This window comes from Molothrus aeneus, chromosome 1 (genome assembly GCF_037042795.1).
Source record: "Molothrus aeneus isolate 106 chromosome 1, BPBGC_Maene_1.0, whole genome shotgun sequence".
NCBI lineage: Eukaryota > Metazoa > Chordata > Aves > Passeriformes > Icteridae > Molothrus > Molothrus aeneus.
In genome coordinates this window covers 26,014,636-26,034,373 of record NC_089646.1, presented here as the reverse complement: position 1 = coordinate 26,034,373, position 19,738 = coordinate 26,014,636, and the positions used below count along the sequence as shown (strand labels likewise).

Below are 19,738 nucleotides of genomic sequence, written 5' to 3'. Positions count from 1 at the left end.
TCTCTGGGTTGCACTTATAAAAGGCAGTAACAGAGACCTACTGTGGCAAAGTAAGTTAAACATATGTAGGAATATAAATGAAATGAGGCAGTCACCCACATACTCTTAATTGGGTTTTTAGTCACCCAGTTCCAGCCACGAGTTGTCTCCTTAAAAGGAGAAACATAAACATATTCTGAGCATTCAATATTTAAATTGCCTTATCATATATGTATGGAAAAATTTATTAAAACTGGAGGCTCCAGTAGAGAACAACCCAAGTTTCTCCAGTTTTCCTTAAATCAATGTGCTTAAAATTGAGCATATGATTAAATATTTCCCTGGATCAAGAGTATTGTGCTCAGGTCTCCAACGCTAAGTGGTCAACCACCAGTGATTTAGTAAAAGGGTCAATGTTCTAGTTTGGTTAGATATCATACTGTGATTTTGGCTGTAGATACCAAAAACATCAGAGAATGTTTTCACTGGCAAACAGGTCTTCATTGGAAAATAGTGACATTCTGAAGCAAACAAACAAATTTATGAAAATGCATATTGTTTGCAAAATGATTCAGAGGATAATCTTTCTTTGGTCCATTGTGGAATTATTTCATATAAGCTTTACCAGAAAAGCACAGATTCCTTCAGAATTTATTTTGTTCATGACTCGCCAGTTCACTGACATACCATCAAACAAAGGCATGTTTATAATACAAGGCTGTGAAATTTAGGGATGTTGAATAGTAATGTGTCCTGTTTATGAAATGTCTTTGGGTTTGAAAACAAAACTGTAATGATATGATGGATCAAACTCAGCTCCTGTTGTTTTTGTAGTATTCCATGGCTTGTGTAGGTACGATCAGTCTTGCCATTTCTATTTTCTTAACAATTGGTTTTAAAAATTATAATTATTTTTATATAATTCTTAGGAACAGCTTATTTCTGAGCGACTTTTGCAACTGTCTTGCTCTGCTAGTGCCAGTGTCCTCCACACACTAATGCGTGTGGACTTTTGTCTGTCTGTTTATCCTTCTATTTCTTCACATATCAAACTTCATTCTTTTTGGCCACTCTTCATCAGAATAAAGTTACTCTGATCTTGCACTTTAGCTACCAATATCACTCCAAATATTTTTTTATATAAAGAGAGAGATCTTGGTCTGCATATGGTAAGAATGGAATGCCAAAAATGAGTTGGTTTTCAAGTTACTTTATGTTGACAGCTATATTCACAGTGGTTTTTTTTAATGCTTGGTTCCCTTTCAAAACCACAGTCTAGACATTCTTAGATCTGCATTCAGTTCATTTTGGTAATACTGGTGGTCAGGTTTGAATTTATTATGTATGTGAATTAAACTGTCAAAGCCATAAATATTTTTAAATAGCTTCTTGGGTTTTACTAAGTTATAGAATCTGTGATAAACCCTTCTAATGTTGATTGATCCTTGTTGCACAAGTAGAGGAAGGAGGATTTGATTCTGTGGTTGATGTTTTAAAGGATGAAACTCACATGTGTGCTTGTGAGAAATATCAGCTGTCTGGGTATGAGTTTACTTAGAACAGTAGGTCCCATTCAGATTTCATTGCCTGAACACCATCATAACAATGTCAAATGGGCAGTAACAAATGGCAGCAAGAAATCTACCATTTTGTTGGGTCTGACATTTATTACTAGTGAAGGACCACTGGAATACACAGCATATCCTCATTTTGGTTCATATGTATGTGCTCTGCAGAGGAGTTAACCAGGAAGCTGTGGGATGGTGAGTGGAAAGGAGAGACTGTCCCAGTGCTGAACAGCAACCCTTGAAACAAACTGGCACACTGTTTCACTGTGTTTAAAAGCCATTTGCATTAATACCTAAATGAGGGCTCTGAGAAGCTCAACCCTGCTAAAAAGTGACTTAAAGGAAATTAGATTAAATAGCCACTGTGAGTTCCTATAACAGTGCAAAATAAATTGCCTTGAGCATCCCATCACGTTAGGAGTATTTCCTATTTACAGGAAATCCCCCTAGTGGATCAGCTATGGAATTTGATACACCCACTGTTTTTCAGTCTCTAGCATCTACCTAATACTATCTGAACTGCTGCTTCTGTAAGAAACTGGGGAGAGAGGAAGTTCTGCTTCCAGAGGCAAGAGGCTACTGGTTAGCAGGTCAGGGATAGGTAGCCCTGGTGGCAAGCAGAGCATTTCATTCCCCAAGTTGGGGCCAGTGGACCAAGAGATACTCACAGGGCAGGGCTGTGAAAGCAGTGCTCCAATGCAAGCAGAAGCTGTCATCTCAGCAGGATCTCTGTCAGATCTGGAATTTGAACAGGGAAAACCATCCATGGACATGACTTGTCATGCACTGTGTCTTCGAGGAGCTGCATCTCATTACCTAACTCCTGGTGAATTCCCAGCTCATGGGAGCTGGGAGCCCTCGGTACAAGGAAGAGAAGGTTGGCTAAGTGTGCAGTGTGCAGCTGTTTCTCTGCCTGCAGAAATCCGTAAACCCCTATCCAGCACAGCAGGAATAGTCAGTGATCAGTCCTGCTGCACTGGTGCACCTTAGGTGAAGGCTGGATAAACTTGGAAATACTTTTGTATTTCTCTGTCCATTATAAGCAGTAATAGACTGACCTTTAGACCCTTTTGTGAGCACCAATACAAGCATTAAAAAGATGACAGCAGAAAGATCATAGTTAGGTTTGCTATGTGTGGTAACTGCTCCTGATCTCATTGACATTCTCTGGAACTGGTTTTGGTATCTTCATCAGGCACTGCTTTATGCGAATTACGTATGTAATGTGAATTTTTGTGAAGCATTTATGTACCAGGAAATATAATCACTTCTAGCCGTGTTTAAAATGCATACAGCAGTTGATCTATAAAAAATATTTGTTACCCTATTCAATAAAGCAAGAAAGTTTCTGGAAGCCAGAAGCTATGAAGAATTTTCTGTGTATATATAACAGCTGTGTTTTATAGCGTTGTGGGCCCACACATGGATGTGCTTTTTAAGTCTAAGTACATGCAGCAGGGTATGGGTAGCAATCCTTATAAAGAATTTTGAGCTTTGTAACGGGACAGATACTGTCTTTTGAATTTTCAGCAGAAAGGTGTTCTGCTTTCCATGCTGTGCATAGTAGAGATGTCTTCTCATTTACTTAAGATCAGGAAAAAGAGTCTGCCCTGGAGAGCTCATGAATGTGTATTTCTAGAGAAACTTTGGTTTGGACCACATTTTACTGCTTCTAGACAGGATGAGCCTCTGAAAAGCTAGTTTTGTCTTTCATCTTTTCCAGTGGAATGGCAAATTTTCATTTAATTAATCAGGAATAAATTCTTCATTATATACTTTATAAGATTCTTATTGTGTGTTCTGAATTGCTTATTTCTCCAACCTTAGATCACTTTTGTCTTGAAAATTGTATGCTTCATCGCATAGTACATATGTGTAAAAGTGAATAGAAACAGCAGAGATTTTACATTAATTTTCAGTTAAACAAAAGTTTCATATTTTGTTCAGGGAGAAAAAGGAAGCAAAGGTTTTCCTGGACCAAAGGGATCAGTAGGAACTGGCCTTCCTGGACAAAAGGTAAATCCTATGGTTGCAGTAAGGAAAGAGAAGGGGGTTTTCTTCCTTTATTGGTTATTTGATGTGACAGGTCTTTGAAGAGAAACAGAAAACAAAGACATTACCTTATAGAGCTAGCATGGTACATACCTACTACTCATTGTCAGCTGTGAAAATCCTAATAGTCATTAAGCATCAGATTATAAGGTAGGATCTAGAATGAGGTCATACCCATTAGCAGGAGAATAATTCTAAGTTATTAAAATTATGCATTCATTTATTTTTCATATTTTTCAGTTATTAAAAATATCCTTTTATTTGCCTGACCAAAAAAGGAAGGAATTACTTTATGATTAACATCATTTATTGGCTTTGCTTTACTTGACTTGGTTTTTTCTACAATGATTGAAGCCCAAGCTCGAATCTTTCCTTGCTGAATAACTTCCTGGTTGTTATAAAAATTGTGAGAATTTCCTACACTTTAATTCACATCTAACAGCTTGGGAGCTTTCATGTGAATATCAAGCTCTTTCACACAGATTCAAATTCCTGCCTCCTAGTTCTATTTTCACTCACATTCCGAATGCCACAATCTAATAATAGTAACTGGAATATTTTCACTAATAGTCATATTCATCTTGCATATTGACTAATCTTTGTGACCCAATGTAAATCTCTCCAAATACTCACTTTTTTGTTTGCTATTAATATAGGACACTTGACACAGATGATAAGGAATGGTTTAGTTCAGCAGGAGTTTTGTATATGTACCAAAAAGATCAGGTTTTAGTATATTTAAGTGTAAGAAAGTAGCAACACCATCACAGCCAGCAAATCATATTTGCTTTCCTGTTGTTATTAATGCTGACATTAATTTTGGTGATGTTAGATTCAATTCATGGACAGGTAATGGAAAGTAAAATCCTTTGCTGGACATTATGATTTTGTGAAATAGAATAAGAACTCTCTTCCAACACCTTACTTAGTTGAAACTGGGTTACTTAATGCTGTGGAGAAGCTATTTACAATTTTCAGATTTACACCACTTTGAATAAGATCAGAATCAGACTCATAAAGTCAAAAAGATACTTTAAAACTGGTAACAATCATCAGTGAAGGCTATAACACAGGAGTTACCTGTGTGATTCCCTTGGCTGGGCAATGATGAGGAATAACATCAAAATGGACAGTAATCTAGATAAATTCATAAGCTTTAAAATTTCAAGTGAAATGTAAGCTGGCTAGTAATTTCCAGAGAAAAGAAGAAAATCTGTCCTACACAATTTTCTTCTTGAAAAAAGGGTCTAATTTAGAAGCTGAATCTTATGTACAATATTTCATACCTGCATTATGTGAAAATTGTCTCATAATGCAGAACCCACTCACTTTTTTTTTTTTTGGAAGTCAAAAAGGCCTAGTCAGTTAGGGTAAAATTGCAAATTTACTTCTAAATGTGAATCATTGTATTTTCCAATGGATTTAACAGCCCAAGCATGCCTCTTCATTTGTCCTGTGAAAGCTCACAGGTTTTTGTTTGGCTTTTATGCAGAGCTGGTGTGTTTCAGCACAGTGGCTGATCTGAGGCCGTTATCTCTCCTTAAGTATAAATTAGCATAGGTCCAGTATAAACATTGGTTTAGAGCAGCAAACATTATATATTCTTGCAATTTGCATACAGATGTCTTTACTCCCCCTCCAGAACTAAGGTAACTTTTCACAGAAAGTTCTTAAAGATGCTTTTACTGCCCATTTTGCTTTGTTAGAAGAGCCTGCTTTCAGATATTCTCCTTATAATACATACAGCAGAAATTATTAATTAAAAAAACAACCAAAAGAGCCAGAAAATTTATCTGTAAAGCTCATTGAAACTTCCTTCCAGCTCTGACAATCAACAAAACTGGAGCTATGACTGTATTTAATACAGTTGTTTTCAATTAGGGAGACTATGGAGATAAAGGTGATACAGGGAGCAAAGGTGCCAAAGGAGAGATTGGAGACCCAGGACCTCCAGGGCCAAAGGTAAAACACATTTTCATGTTACTTAAATTTACACAGTAGAAACTAGGCAAATTTGGCTTTTGTTAAGTATCTCACTCTACACATTTCTAGGGATCTGGGGGAAGAAAAGGTGAACCTGGTCTTTTGGTAAGTAGGTAAATTAATTATTTGAAGCAATAGCAGTTTATCTGGGAAAACTATTTAAAGGTTATGTGATCTTACACAAGGCTGTTTATGAGATATTGCACTGCCTGCATTATTGTAAGTAAATAAATATTTCAGCATTCTTAACACTAGAACACAAACCAAATGAATACTCTTTTTCAGAGAGAAGATGTTATCAGACTTATCCATGAAATATGTGGTAAGCATTCCAGTATGGAAAAAAATGTAGTTCTAATAAAACACAGTGAATATATATTGACCGAATTGATTTTTCCTCAGCATGTTTGTGTGTCAGGATACCATTGATATGAAAACAATGCTCACTATGTTGCAGAGCTATACCTGAAGTAATTTGGTCCAGATCTGTTTCTGTGCTTAGTACCAGTAACTAGAAATTAATTCATTAATTGAGTTTTAACTGACTAAATCTGGTATGTGAGTCCAATTCATTTTTGAAGGTTGTCTCTCATAAAATGTCTGAAATGGTTATTCTTCTAGGTTGTGGTATCAAATGTAAAACAACGCCACTGGAACTAGTATTCGTCATTGACAGCTCAGAAAGTGTTGGACCAGAAAACTTCAATATTATCAAAACCTTTATGAAAACATTCATTGACAAGGTTTCAGCCAACCACGCTACAACCCGCATTGGCATTATCAACTTCAGCCACAGAGTGGACCTGGTGTCTTCTCTGAAGCAATACACCAGCAAGGAGCACCTGAAATCAGCTGTTGACGAGATGCCCTACCTAGGAGAAGGCACATACACAGCTTCTGCCATCCAGGAAGCCATCCACTTATTCCAGGCAGCGCGCCCCGCTGTGAGGAAGGTGGCTGTTGTAATAACGGATGGACAGGCGGACAATCGGGATAAAGTACAGCTGGACACCATAGTAAGAGAGGCCCATGCTACAAATATTGAGATTTTTGTCATTGGGATTGTACAAAGGACTGATCCTCATTTTGATGACTTCCTGAAAGAAATGCAGCTCATTGCAACAGACCCTGATGAAGAACATGTTTATCAGATAGACGACTTCGTAACGCTTTCAGGTAAAAGAAACTAGTTCAGTAAGAGGAAGCTGGAAAGAATGTTTGGCCTCTCCCATGGCCAGGCAAGGCAGCCTGCTGAGTGGCAGCTTTTATTTCTCTTTTGGATAAAGCTTGCTCTTGTTTCGCATCATCTTTGGCCAAATGAAACCTTTGCCTAATTTTTTACCTCTTCCAGAGGCAATAAACCACAATTAACATCAGTTTTCTAAGCCCAGGTCTTCTTTGGGGTACTCATCTTCTGTGAGAGATTGCATCAGCCTTGCTTCACAGTCCTTTTGTGCTTGGCCATAGTTTCATCCTAGGGAGATGCAGGTTTCCATCCACTTTGACATAGCATCTCAAACTCTCTCTTTCTTTTGGGTTTTGTGAGTCTTAGAATCCCTCCACTTTCTTTTGCAAGGACTCTTTCTCTCTTTTTTTTTTCTGAAAGCCATAAGGAAACCTGTGTTTTCACCCTAGTTTCAGGGAAAAAATGGTAAAACCACAAACGAAGGGAATGGGATATGATAGACATGGTATATTTCAATGTATGTGGCTTGAAAAATATCTGTGGCTACGGGTGAATTCAGGAGATTTCCAGGGGAAATCTATAATGACCCATAAAAAAAAAAGGGTCACTGATCTAGACTAACTGTAGACCAGCCTATACTTTTCCTGAGCATCAACTTATTTTGCTATGCTGAGATTGTAAATGAAGTTAAGTCTGGATTGAAGGCATTAACAAAAATCCAAGCTAAGGTCTGGTTCCCGCTGGGATTAAATTTAAGGCTTTGACTCAGACTCCAGCATTCAACATAAAAATATTCCCAGTCCCTGGTGTTTTTTGGTTTTACAAATAAGTAGAAAACTGTCACCCAGTTTTTCTTTTTCTTTCTTATGTGTAAACACTTCCTTTCATTCACCCTCATTTTTTAACTGTTATTCTCTTTTCTGCTATGACTTCTACTTCCTAGAGGGACTTGGTATTTTTATCTGCTTTTTCTTAAAAGAACAGCATGTCACTAAAATAAAATAATTCAGAGACTCTGTTACTTTATTACTTATCATTTGTGTTTTGATATAACTACAGAAGATGGTCTTTCACAAGTCACTGTAATTAAACCTTAAGGACTAATACTGCACTAAAAGCTTGTTCTGAATCATTGTGACTTCTTTTCATTACCCTTTAAAAATGTCATTATTTCATTAATCTTTTCAGTTCTTGAAAATAAACTGATCACAAAAATCTGTGAGAACGAGTCTGCAATATACACCAGAAATTACAATATTTTATCTCCTTCTCCAAGTCCGGAACCTGAAATTGCCAGGAAAGATGCTAATAGCCTGTTACCTAAAACAACCACTTCAGAGATTGATATACTTCCTACAAAAGGATCTAGTAACCCAGTGAGTAAACTAGTAACAGTTGTCACATGTTTTAAAAATATGTGTCTTTATTTGAATTTGAATATTTTGCCATCTTTATTTAACCATTTATTCACATTTTAATATGCAAATAACGTGTCATTTGACATTTCTATTGTGGCAAGTGCACAGTAGATAAGACATTTAATTATATGCAAGCTGATTAGATTAGTTAGTAAAATCCTTCTTGTCATGGTCACACACTTTCCAGGTTGTTCCCAGCCATATTTCCAAGTTATTAAGCCTTTGGTGTTCCTTCACTTTCCACATTGGGCTGTACTTCTAGGAGTCCTTATTTGTTACTCTTTGTTCTCCAGCTTTAAATTTCTCCTGACCTGCATTGAGGTTCTTCCCTCCAAAACAGTGCTGCTACACAGACAGGACAGGGAGAGCTTTGATGCAAAAGATGATATTTTCTGCAGGTGTGGATCACCTTCGCTCCCTTATTAGGTGTCCAGTGTTTTTCAGCCACTGTTGGAGCATCAATTAGGACATTTGTCAACTATTTAGGGCATTTTTATTGCTTTGCCTAAAATAGTCGATAAAAACTTGGAGCTTTACAAAATGAGCTTTGCTTGCCCTTATAACCAGATGGATAAACTGTTTAAAATAGATGATCTACAAACCTCTGTAGCTGCATGGAATGGATATAACAGATTGGTTATATCCATTGAATACTGGTATTCAAATATTAATTGAATACAGATTACAGCTAATTAAATATTACTGTCTTACTGTGGAGGAGCCAATGCATTATCCACTATTAATCCTTTGACATTGTTTATATAATATCATTCCTAATTAAATAGTTCACTTTCAAAATCTAGATTAATATTTCCATAAATAAGAGCTCCTTTGGTAAGTGTGATTAATTTAGATTTTGGGTTTATAATACATCTAGACAGACACTGTGAGATAATACATCTGTGAAACACTGAGGGTCAGTTTTGACATTCTGTATTATTAAGAAAAATAAATGTAAACCTAGATAGATGCTGATTTTATAAAACATGTGATAAGAATCAGAAAGGATTCTTAGGTAGGTTCATAGATATATTAGATAGGATTAGATGCTCACACACTTGGTTCTGGCTGGCTGTTGTTATGGATAAATCTTCAAACTGTTGAATTACTATAATAAACAGAATCTTTTTGTAGACCTAGAGAAGAAATGCAAAATTCAAAGGACTAGATGAATTGTCTGCATCTTTACATTCCACCTAGACTGAGTTCCAATCACTCTGAAGAGTTTTCTTAAATTGACTTTGCCAGTGGTGGCCTGTAAATGGGAAGATATTGAATAGTATCAAATTCCTTTCTGCTCTCAGTAGGCAATCAATGTCTGATTAAGGCAGTTGTTTGTACTATACTGTACTAGGGACCTTGCAAATCTTCTTGAATATACCAAAATATTAGCCAAATCTTTAGATAATAGTTGCAATTTGAAGAGCGGGGTTGACTGCTTAACACTTCTGTCAAGGTAAATTCTAAAATTCTAATTATTAGCAACTGGCTGTTAACCAGAAATAGGAGACATTGAAGATGTCAGATCATGCCCAATGAGTGTACTAGATGTTAAGCAGCAGTGACTTACCCAAAAATTCCTCCCATTTTTTGTTTTATTTGTATTGCAGACTAAGTAGTGACTGGAATTTAGCTTAAATTGAATGAATTCAGCTTAGTGGCTAAATCAGAGGCATTACTTTCCCTTTTCATTATGTTCTCATGGTCAGAAAATTATGGCTCCATACTAAAAAATCACAGTAACCAATCTGCTTTTAATAGTGTTTATTCACATGTTGCTTAGCAAAAGTTTCCTGCATAATTCTATCACTTGTTTTTTTTAATTTTTTTTTGTCATAGTATAATGCCCAGACAGAATTTTAAGATTTTGACTCCTTTTGCAGCATAGTCCATCGCAATCCACATACACTGAACCTCTGCCATCTGCTCAGGACCACAACGTGACCGCCTCTCCTCGCAGACAATCAATACTTCCCCCAGTTTATAACATGCCTGAAATCAGACCCCTGAGCCCAGCTGTCAATCCTTTTGTTGGTAGAACTGCTACTGAAGATCACCAGCCAGCTGCGTGGCAAGCAGAGGTAGCAAGAACCCAAAAAAGTGAGTAATAAATTCTGTCTGCAGGTTCTGGGTAGCAAGTCTGTACCAAAAAAAAAAAAAAAAAAAAAAAAAAAAAGATGAGCAAACCCCACTCCCTCTTCCAATATAATTTAGATTTTATTACTTTTTGTTTTTCTGGGTGCTCTGTCTACAGACATCACACAAAGTCAGAGACAGATTTTTGGACTGAGATGATACCCTTGTGTACCAATTGCATGCTTAAGTATTTAAATAGCAGCTTGATTCTTGCATCAGGATTTAGGCAGTCTTGCTTCCAACTAATCCTTTATTTTTTTAGGCCTGTTCAGGTAAGTCATTAATGGAAGTGAAATTTGGCCAGGCACTACAAGAAAGAAAACAAAAGGGGTGCTTTTCTTACTGAAGGAGGCACTTCTAAGATAACATAACTTATTCCCAGAATCCAAGCTAACTTTTACTGATGCACTTTCAGATCCAAGGTGCTTGGAACCTATGAAACCAGGAGATTGTTGGAACTATGTGGTGAAATGGTATTATGACAAGGCTGGCAATTCTTGTGGCCAGTTCTGGTATGGAGGTTGCAATGGTACCAACAATAGATTTGAAACAGAAAAAGAATGTCAAGAAACCTGTGTTGATTGATGAATAAGTAAGTTGTCTCCTTCTGGTCCTCCCTCAATCACCTCTTTTCTTGCTTATGTTTTATTTTACATTAATCAAAACACAGTCTTCCTTTTCAACTCATAGCCTGTACAGTCAATATCACAAGGTCCTTCTGCAATTTCTTGCAGTCGCTTCTTTTCTTTACTACTTTACTACTGATACTTAACTACTTTAGAGGGACACAATATTGTCACCAACTCCAACTTTGTCACCACCCTATTTACTCACTTCTCTAGATCACTTATCTTAAGTAGGACAGACTGTGGCATTCATCTTTCAGTGACATCTCTCCACTGACTCTTTATCCCAGTTTTAGTTTTATTCTTTTCACAACTTACAAGGCTGTTCCTCTCAAATCTATGACTTTCCTTTGGGGAGGGACCTTGCATTTTGGAAATCCAGTCAGACTGTACTGGCTATCTTTGATACATCTGTTTAGTGAGCAAGGCATGGCCTTCAGAGAGGTTTCTCATCAGTAGTGCATAACTGCCTTTACAAAAGCCATATAACTTATCCCAAATAACTTGCATTAAATACTCTATTTCAACTTTCAGTATAGGAAAATTTTATTGAGCTGCAGAGTGTGTTTTTCAAAACTTTTCAGGAAGATTAAACAATTTCTTATTCATTCTAGAAATTACTTCTCTTGGGAACTCTTGAAGCTGGAAGTTCGTGTGTACTGAGGAAGAACTGACTGAGAAGAATCCAAAATAATGTGTTAGCTTGAAATTATTACTGCTGTGCTTTATTGCTTTCCCCACTACTGTCTGCACATTAGGCAAGTACCTGCATAATGTATGTTAACTGCAACACCATAGCAATAACTTGAAGTCACACATACACACGCACAGGGACATACCTTTTCCCTCTGAATTTACAGTAACTTTATACTACTGAACATGGGAATAATGAGATTCTATTTTTAGGATTAAAATATCAAAAGTGTTTACACTTGGTTTTTAATGGCCAAGGTCTCTTAGTCTCATGGAAGAATAAAATATGCTCTAGATTTAAACAATAGTAAGTAGTTCCTGAAATTAGCACTATTAATACAGCATTTAGAGACATGAATAAAGATTTCCATTGATTAGAGTTCTTCTTTGGAATGTAAGTAACACAGCTATGGGTAATTAGAGAGGGTTTTTTTCCATTATTAAAGCACACTTGGATTAACATCAATATAATAGTTTCAATTGTAAAGGTTGGACTTTCATTTAGAATTGCATTAAAAACTGGGTTCTTCATGTCCTTTAAGCTAGTCAGTACATTTCAATTTCTCAGGCCCTCTAGGTTAAAAAATAAAGAGTTATTTCAGTCTAATACTCTAATATATGCTACTAAACTAAAAAAGGGAAAAGCACTGAAAGATATGTATTAATGTTTACTGATATCCATTCTGCTTTTAGCCATAACCCTATATGAGCTCATTGTTAAAACTGAAAATGACAAATATTATTAAATTGGGAAGTAATACCTGATTAAGAGTCAAGCATCATTATTTCTTTGTAAACAAAATAATAGAATCTACACAGGCTGTATGGACAACTCTTGATATGTTCAAACACTGACTTGCACAATTTGTAAATAAATGACAGGATGTACTTTGCAAAATGAACTTGTTTTGCAGCAAATAGGATGCAAACCTAATTCTGTGGAAAACTGTGCTTAAGGAGAGTTTAAAGTTTTTAATTTTTATCCCAAAAATCTGGCCTTTTAAATAAGTTTCAGGTTAGAAATTGAAAAAAACTGAGAGCAGCCCCAGAAAACATCCTATTCTTATCCTCAGAACTATAATGTGATAATATAATAACATGATGATCATTCAAAAAACCTCCAAGGGCACAATTAATTTCTGTGTGACATGGAACAGTAAAACTGAAAGATATTATCTTGTACTATGCATTCTATGAAGATCCCCTTATTCCTACCAGGAACATTTTACATTTAGCTGCACCTGGAAACACACAGCAGCAAAGCCCACTGGAATTGCAAGAGAGATTAAGAATCTGCAAGATCTTTCAAAACTGTTTTAATCTTGCATGCTTGGGCAGTTGCTTCAGGGATGGAATTAGCTGTGTGTTCAGCTCCCGATCTCCAGACAAAGAGATACATCTGTCTAAAAAATACTCGGGATAATGAGTTTGGGAATAAATATGAAGATGTAGGTTATGGGTTTGCAATATCTTCTATAAAGTTTATTGAAAACCTTTCTGGTAAAGCTGACAAGCTTTAGTACAAATAGTGAAATCATTTGATACTTAACAAGGGTATAAAATAAGCAGTCACTCTTTAACATGCATACAAGGACTTGTTTTAATGCAGTTAAACCAGGGTTATAAAAAAGACCACTGCTTTATTTTCCACTTTCATGTAGAGTTGACTAAACCTTTTGTAGCAAAGAGGGAAAAGTGAAGCTATAAGGTTGTTTTGAAAGTTGTATGCTGTTCAAATCAGATTATCCTGAAATGAACATCCTTTTCTGTTCAGGTCTTTCTGTGTAGCTCCAGACTGAAAACTCTGAATGTATGCTCAGACATTTAGCAAACCATGGAAAAGCACATAAGTCCCTCCTGAAAGGACTCTTCCCTAAATCTGCATCAGCAGGGACTGGCAGCACTGGCTCCCCTGTCTCCTCACCCAGCTCTGCCTTCCCGAGGCTGTCATGGGGCAATGAACCAGGAGAGGGCCCTGCTTGCCAAACATCCACTGGTTTATTCCCGACTAGTGTCAAATCTACGAGATCATTGCTGAGAGAATTGCAGTTTTCACAGGCAAACAAACCCTTTATTTTTGTCACGGGCAATTTTAAAAGCTAGAATAGTTTAATCCTTAAATCCTTAAATCTTCTACTAGACCAGGCCAAATGCTATAAACCATGAAAGCTAAGAGTAGTGAATAACAGGCTTTTCTATAGAACTGATCATTATAAGATAAATTCTTTTTCTGACATCCTTGATTCTAAGAGTTCAGATAAACACTCCGAAAATTAACAGGAAAATAGTGTTTCATTTGCTCAGCAAAGAACAGCAGCAGCTTTTTACTTTGAGAAGCTCTACCACTCTCTTGTTCACAATTATCAAACAGAATTAATCTTTTGCCTTAACCTAGTTCACTCACTGTCTGTCCCTAGGACTCACTCAAACATTAATAACACTGCCTCTGCATTGACCATCCTGCTGTCTGAAACTCCTCTGTTTCTTTTACATCTTCAAATTTCCTCTCTGTTACCCTAAATTGACTGAAGATATGCAACATTTCCTGCACTGCACTTTTGAACATCCTTGGAAAACTGATTGATATGTTTCCTCATTTGGAACTTGCCATCAAAGACATTCCCTGGAAGGAAAAATGGAGAGAAAAAGAAAAATAAAGAAGGAGAAAAAGGTTACTTAAAAATTATGCTATTTATAGCATGGCTGAGACCAATATCCCCATTTGTAAGAAAACATTTTATGGACAGTATAGATTTGGTGCCACATTCCCACACTTCCTTGGTTGCTTCTTGAACTCTTTTGATACCATTTGTACATACAGAACACCCTTCCCAAAGCTTGCAAGGGCATCGCAGCACAGAGTTACAAACATGTTCTCATAGGTAACCTGATGATTCTTTGTTATTAACAAAACAAATAACTCCTCCTTCTCCTCCACCCCTCAGTGAAAGGGCCAAAGCACTCATGGGCAGGTGTGTGGCCTGGGACACCCCAGCTCTACCTGCAAGTAGAGCAGGTTTTTTGCTGACACATGAGAAAATATAAGTTCAGCACTGAGATCTTAGACATTACTGTTATTCCTCCTGCAGCTTCTTATCAATCATTCTTTAGAATAATTTTATCTCTCTAGGCTGACATTTTACCTTCCCAGTTGTAGAACTCTTCCAGGTGCTGCTGAAGCCAATCTGCAGCAGGTCAAGGTTTTGAAATTCCACAGGCAACTGTAAGCAGACATCTCAGCTGCCATACTTGGTAGATAGACAACAAAATATGAATTATAAATTATATTTAGTTACTAGATTTGTTTACTTAAGACTGCCTTAAATATAAGGGTCTTTACTTCCAGGAGAATTATTATATTTTTTCATGAGACAAAATCAGTTCTAAGCTTTAGGGATAAGTGAAACTCAAATTTTTAGCCAAATGCTACTGAAGTGTGACTTTTTTTCCTAACCAGGAATATGTAGAAATTCAGTCAAATGCTCTGTAATCCATAAAGATTTTCTATTTTGGCATTCTAATGTATGTAAGACCTATTTTAGAGCAATTTGTAAGACAAAAGAAGGAGAGCCCATTGTCCCACAGTCTCTGCTTTTAGCAGCTGTAACCTCCCTACATGTGGACAGGGAGGGAGAAGGGAGATTTTTTGCATTTTATTGGTTTGGCAAAAGGGATCACCAACATCTGGCATGGTTAGCCCTGGGGCACAAAGAAACCATTTCTTATTATAAAAGGAGTGGTCAATAAGTGCTTTGACAAGAATAAATCTGGCAAGCAAAAGCTCAACATGTGAGTAAAACCCCCAAAGAGTTTTGGATTAGCTTTAAAATAACTAAGCTAATCCCAAATGCTGCTGGAATTTTGATTGGTGCTCCTGTCTCAACAGTTTAAAGCTTTCAGAACACTTAAAAAAAAACCTGCCAGAGCAGTAAAAAGCTGATCAATAAATCAGAAAGGCCCCCAGGATGTGCCTTCAGAAACAGAGGCTGGGAAGAGGGGTTGTGTCAATATAAGACACGAAATAACACGACGTGCACACACCACTGTTCTCAAGGTAAAAAAGGGAAGTTTATTTTCTGACATTTATAGATTTTTTAAAGTGACAGTGGATTGGAGGGTGAAAGTGCCACCTCTCCAATGACACTGGACAAACCAACAGTCCATCAAATATCTCTTCCTCTATAAAAGAATGTAAAACAATAAGTTATTTACAGAAAGTGTGTGAGAAAGTTCATACATTCGTGACAAGAATGTAAACATCAGAAGGCTTAGAAAAATCTTAAAAAATCAGGGCAACAAGGCTGCAGGGGAGAGAGATGCTCAGCACTGGAGAGCATGAAGGATTTCAGGGATTTTTTGGCCTGGTTGCTGCCTGCTGCCCCTGGGGTGCCTTGGGCTGGCTGAGCACACAAGCATGGGTGTGGGGATTGAGGCTGTGGACAGATTTTTCCATGGAAAGCAAATAGCTAGTAATTCTTCTGATTACATTCATGACATAATTGGTAATTTCAGCTACTTCTTACTTCATTTAGGGCAACTCCCTAGTGCATCATGTTTTCTCAAAGGATAGTTTCTATCAGTCTTAACTACATTGTAAATTAATAGGTAAGGTATATTTCTGCTGACCAGAGAGGCAGTATTTTCAAATTAATTAACACATGATGAGATTCACATATAAAATCTGGGTTTGAAGATTAATATTTTCATTTCAAGCTCCCTCAGAGGACTATGACTGGATGTTTTTAGTCTGCACACCATGTAACTGAACACATCATAAGTGACTTGAGTCAAAGGCTGCCAAAATACACAATATCTGTAATAACTGGAAAGTATACTGATGAGGGCAGTGCTGGAGGCAGCACCATGTTCTTCCTGAAGGGAACAATCATGTTTCCAAGTAGAAATCTTCCATTCTTTTTCCATATGAACCAATATAGTCAATCAAAAGTCACAGTACTTGCTGGACATTCTAAAGGATACAAGTGAATGTGTCTGAGTGAAAAGCATCCTTTGAGCAGAGTTGTTGAGAATTTATCTGTCATATGTCAGGCTTTTTTGAGATTTTTTTACACTCTCAGTGATGTGTCTGATTTGTTTACAGTTCATAAGCTGGTTGAAGCTTTTTCCTTTTTAAGAGGAGAAAATCATCCAACATGGGTCCCACCAAGTAAGTTATAAGTTATCATGGAGTAAGGGTGTTGTACTGGTCCTCAAGTCAAGCATAACAGAACTTGAGTCAGCAAGAAGATATCCCAGCATCTTAAATGATGCAGCTGCAGTACAGGGCCCCAAGGACCACAGTGTTATCCTGCAGTGCCACCAGGAGGAAAACAACAAAATGCCTCTGTAAAACAAACAGTGAGACATCAACAGGTTTTTAGAAGGAATATCAAAGTAACAACTTCCAAAACTCAGCTCAGCAGCAGAAGCTGCTTAAATTGCCTCTTAATTCATCTCACAACTTACATTTTCTACAGGCCACTGTAGCTGCTTCATGGTCTCCTTGGCAAATTTGTAAGTTGTCTTAAAACTGGCTTAACCTGAACATTGTGTAAACAGGATGTTCCACAAACCAGATTCTGAGCATTGCAGGGCCAAGGTATTTACACTAAGCAGGAACACAGCTGTAAAAGGGCTTGTATTCACTGTACCATAGCATGAAAGCCAAAGAGCAGCACACCCCATAATCAGACTGTGAATCCCCTGGCAGAAACCCCCTCCATCCATATCTATTGCAATACTGCTGAGTCTGGCAAATGAAGAAAAAAATTCTAACAATCAGTCAATAAAAAAAAAAGTTAAGGGCTCCAGAGTCCAAGGTGGTGCAGGAGGTTTGAAACAAGAGTAAAAATTTCAGACTCTGCTTTTGGGTTGTGCCTTGACACACCCAGCATGACCCGTCCTGAATACAACCTGGGGCACAGGCTGAACCCACCCCTCCAGTCAGCTCAAACTGGCCATGGCCCAGCACACCCATTCTCTGCAAAGCTTTCTGATGTTACAGCCCTGAGAACAAGGCTTCGTTCAGAACATCATTTCACTAAACTCATCTTTTTTTTTTCTTTTTAATTGGTACATTTTGCACAGGGAATTATTTTTACTTTTATTTATCTTAAGACTTTTTTCTGTAGCATCTTGTTCTGTCATGGGAGCCCACTCCAGCACTACCTCTTAATCACACAGCTGCAATAGGAGAGGGCAGCATTATTATCAGATCTGGAAGTTATTTGTGATATAAAATTCATTCAAACAGTCTCATCAGGTCATTCTTACCCCCAGGTGAATGTTGATTTTCACACTTGTGACATGCTGGTAGCACTTCTTGGTCTCCAGCTTCTTCATGAGGTGCAAAGAAGGGGCAGACGCTGATCTTCTCTGTAGTGACCAGGGACAGCACCCTAGGGAGTGGCCTGAAGTTGTGTCAGGGGAGGTTTAAATTGGATATTAGGAAAAGGTTCTTTACCCAGAAGGTAGTTGGGCACTGAAACAGGCTCCTGAGGGAAGTGTCACAGCACCAAGCCTGACAGAGTTCAGGAAGTGTTTGGACAATGCCCTCAGGACTTGGCATGACTCTTGGGGCTGGTCCTGTGCAGGACCAGGAGTTGGACTTTGGTCCTTGTGGATCCCTGCCAACTCAGAATATTCTGTTAATCCATGATCTTCACCTCCTCTCAGGCAGTTACTTGCCAGCTGCTTACCAGAGGGTAGCAAGCATTTATTTGGACATTTCCTCCTGTGGGTCTCAACTTACAGTTTTTGGATGCTGGCTGTGCTTTCTTTAACCAGCTTGCTTCTTGCTCTAGTACTGAGCAGGTGCATTTTGAAACAGCAGTGAAATGCTAAATATCAGCATAATGCTGAATGAAGATCAAGAGAAAGTGTTTCCTGCCTTGTTGCATTTGTTTCCTGGTCTTTATGCATGTGCTTTTTAAGAATTGCAAATAATTCATAAGCACTGGGCTTAAGTTATGCACAGGTGCTACAAGCAGCACTGGCCCCACCTTATTACTTAAAAAACATTTTGGATCCTGTTCTCATGTTGCCTATAGTCATCATTTTTAACAGCAGCTACCTCCTTCTAATCTCTCCTCAGAGATTAGAAGCTTTTGTAACAGAAAAAGGAACTGTGCCAATACCAGGGTTATCAATACCAAGGAAATGCAAGATCATTGTTCAGCAAGCAATAGGCATGGTGATTGTACAGGGGCAGACAAAAGGACTTTTAGACCCATAAACCAGGACACAACTAACCAGGACTAACCAGGTCACAACACTGGAAGGAAGGCAAACTCACCCTGTAGTTAGTCGGGCAATCTAACAGAACAATTCCTTTCCCACGTAATGGAAATGGCACAGGCACAAAAGATATTTTAACCACCCTTCTATAATATGGGACTAGAAGGAAATGCTTAGTGTAGTGCTACTCAGAATGACAAGCAGAACTTTCACAATACCACTGTTGCTCTGGAAGCAAAGGGAGAACATGAAGGCTCAAAGGGTGAGGTGGGCACGATCCAGCACTGCTGATGGTCAGGCAGGGGCTCTGTGGGCTGCAGAAGGGAGGTGAATGCAAAGCAGCAGCAGGGACTAACAAGAAAAGACATGGAGGAGCTGAAGGTAAAACATGGAGGTGCAAAACATGTGCAAAGCTGACGCTTCTAGGATTGTAGGAAAATTCAGGTAGGAAAAGACCACAGAAATCATCCAGTCTATTCAGGATTCCCTCTCAAAGGAAAGTCAACTACAAGGTCAGGTTGCCTTACTCAAGCTTCTACACTCCTTCCCCAGGCAAATATCCTGGGGAAGTGAGTCTCATCCTCAAACCTGACCCTCTTGAACAGTCCAAAGCTCCTGAGGGCAGTCAGGGGGAGAGGTCAGGCAGGTACTAAATACAGAATGTGCTGACTGGCAGCAGGGAGCAAGAAGCTGTGCAGAAAACCCACTGTGAAGGTGTTCCCTTGATGAAGTGCTCCTGCTGGAACATTTTGGAGTTCAGCCATCCAAGCACATTACAAAGAAGTAAAATCAAAAGGGGTTGTCCTCACTTCAGTCCTTTTAGAGTCTCTCCATTACTGACTGATAACTAGCATGGGACAT

General features: G+C 38.0%; 1 protein-coding gene across 1 annotated transcript in view; it reads left to right on the top strand.

Annotated features, from left to right (window-relative positions):
- The window catches only part of COL28A1 (collagen type XXVIII alpha 1 chain), a 56,109-nt gene extending 44,344 nt beyond the window's left edge, over positions 1 to 11,765 (top strand). The window contains exons 27-35 of the mRNA XM_066564312.1: positions 3,495 to 3,563; positions 5,481 to 5,561; positions 5,652 to 5,687; positions 5,868 to 5,904; positions 6,204 to 6,758; positions 7,957 to 8,144; positions 10,070 to 10,286; positions 10,738 to 10,914; positions 11,563 to 11,765. Of these exons, the coding sequence (XP_066420409.1) occupies positions 3,495 to 3,563; positions 5,481 to 5,561; positions 5,652 to 5,687; positions 5,868 to 5,904; positions 6,204 to 6,758; positions 7,957 to 8,144; positions 10,070 to 10,286; positions 10,738 to 10,907 (1,353 nt within the window). The 3' untranslated portion in view covers positions 10,908 to 10,914; positions 11,563 to 11,765. The remainder of the gene's footprint in view (positions 1 to 3,494; positions 3,564 to 5,480; positions 5,562 to 5,651; positions 5,688 to 5,867; positions 5,905 to 6,203; positions 6,759 to 7,956; positions 8,145 to 10,069; positions 10,287 to 10,737; positions 10,915 to 11,562) is intronic.
- Positions 11,766 to 19,738: the final 7,973 nt, after the last annotated feature.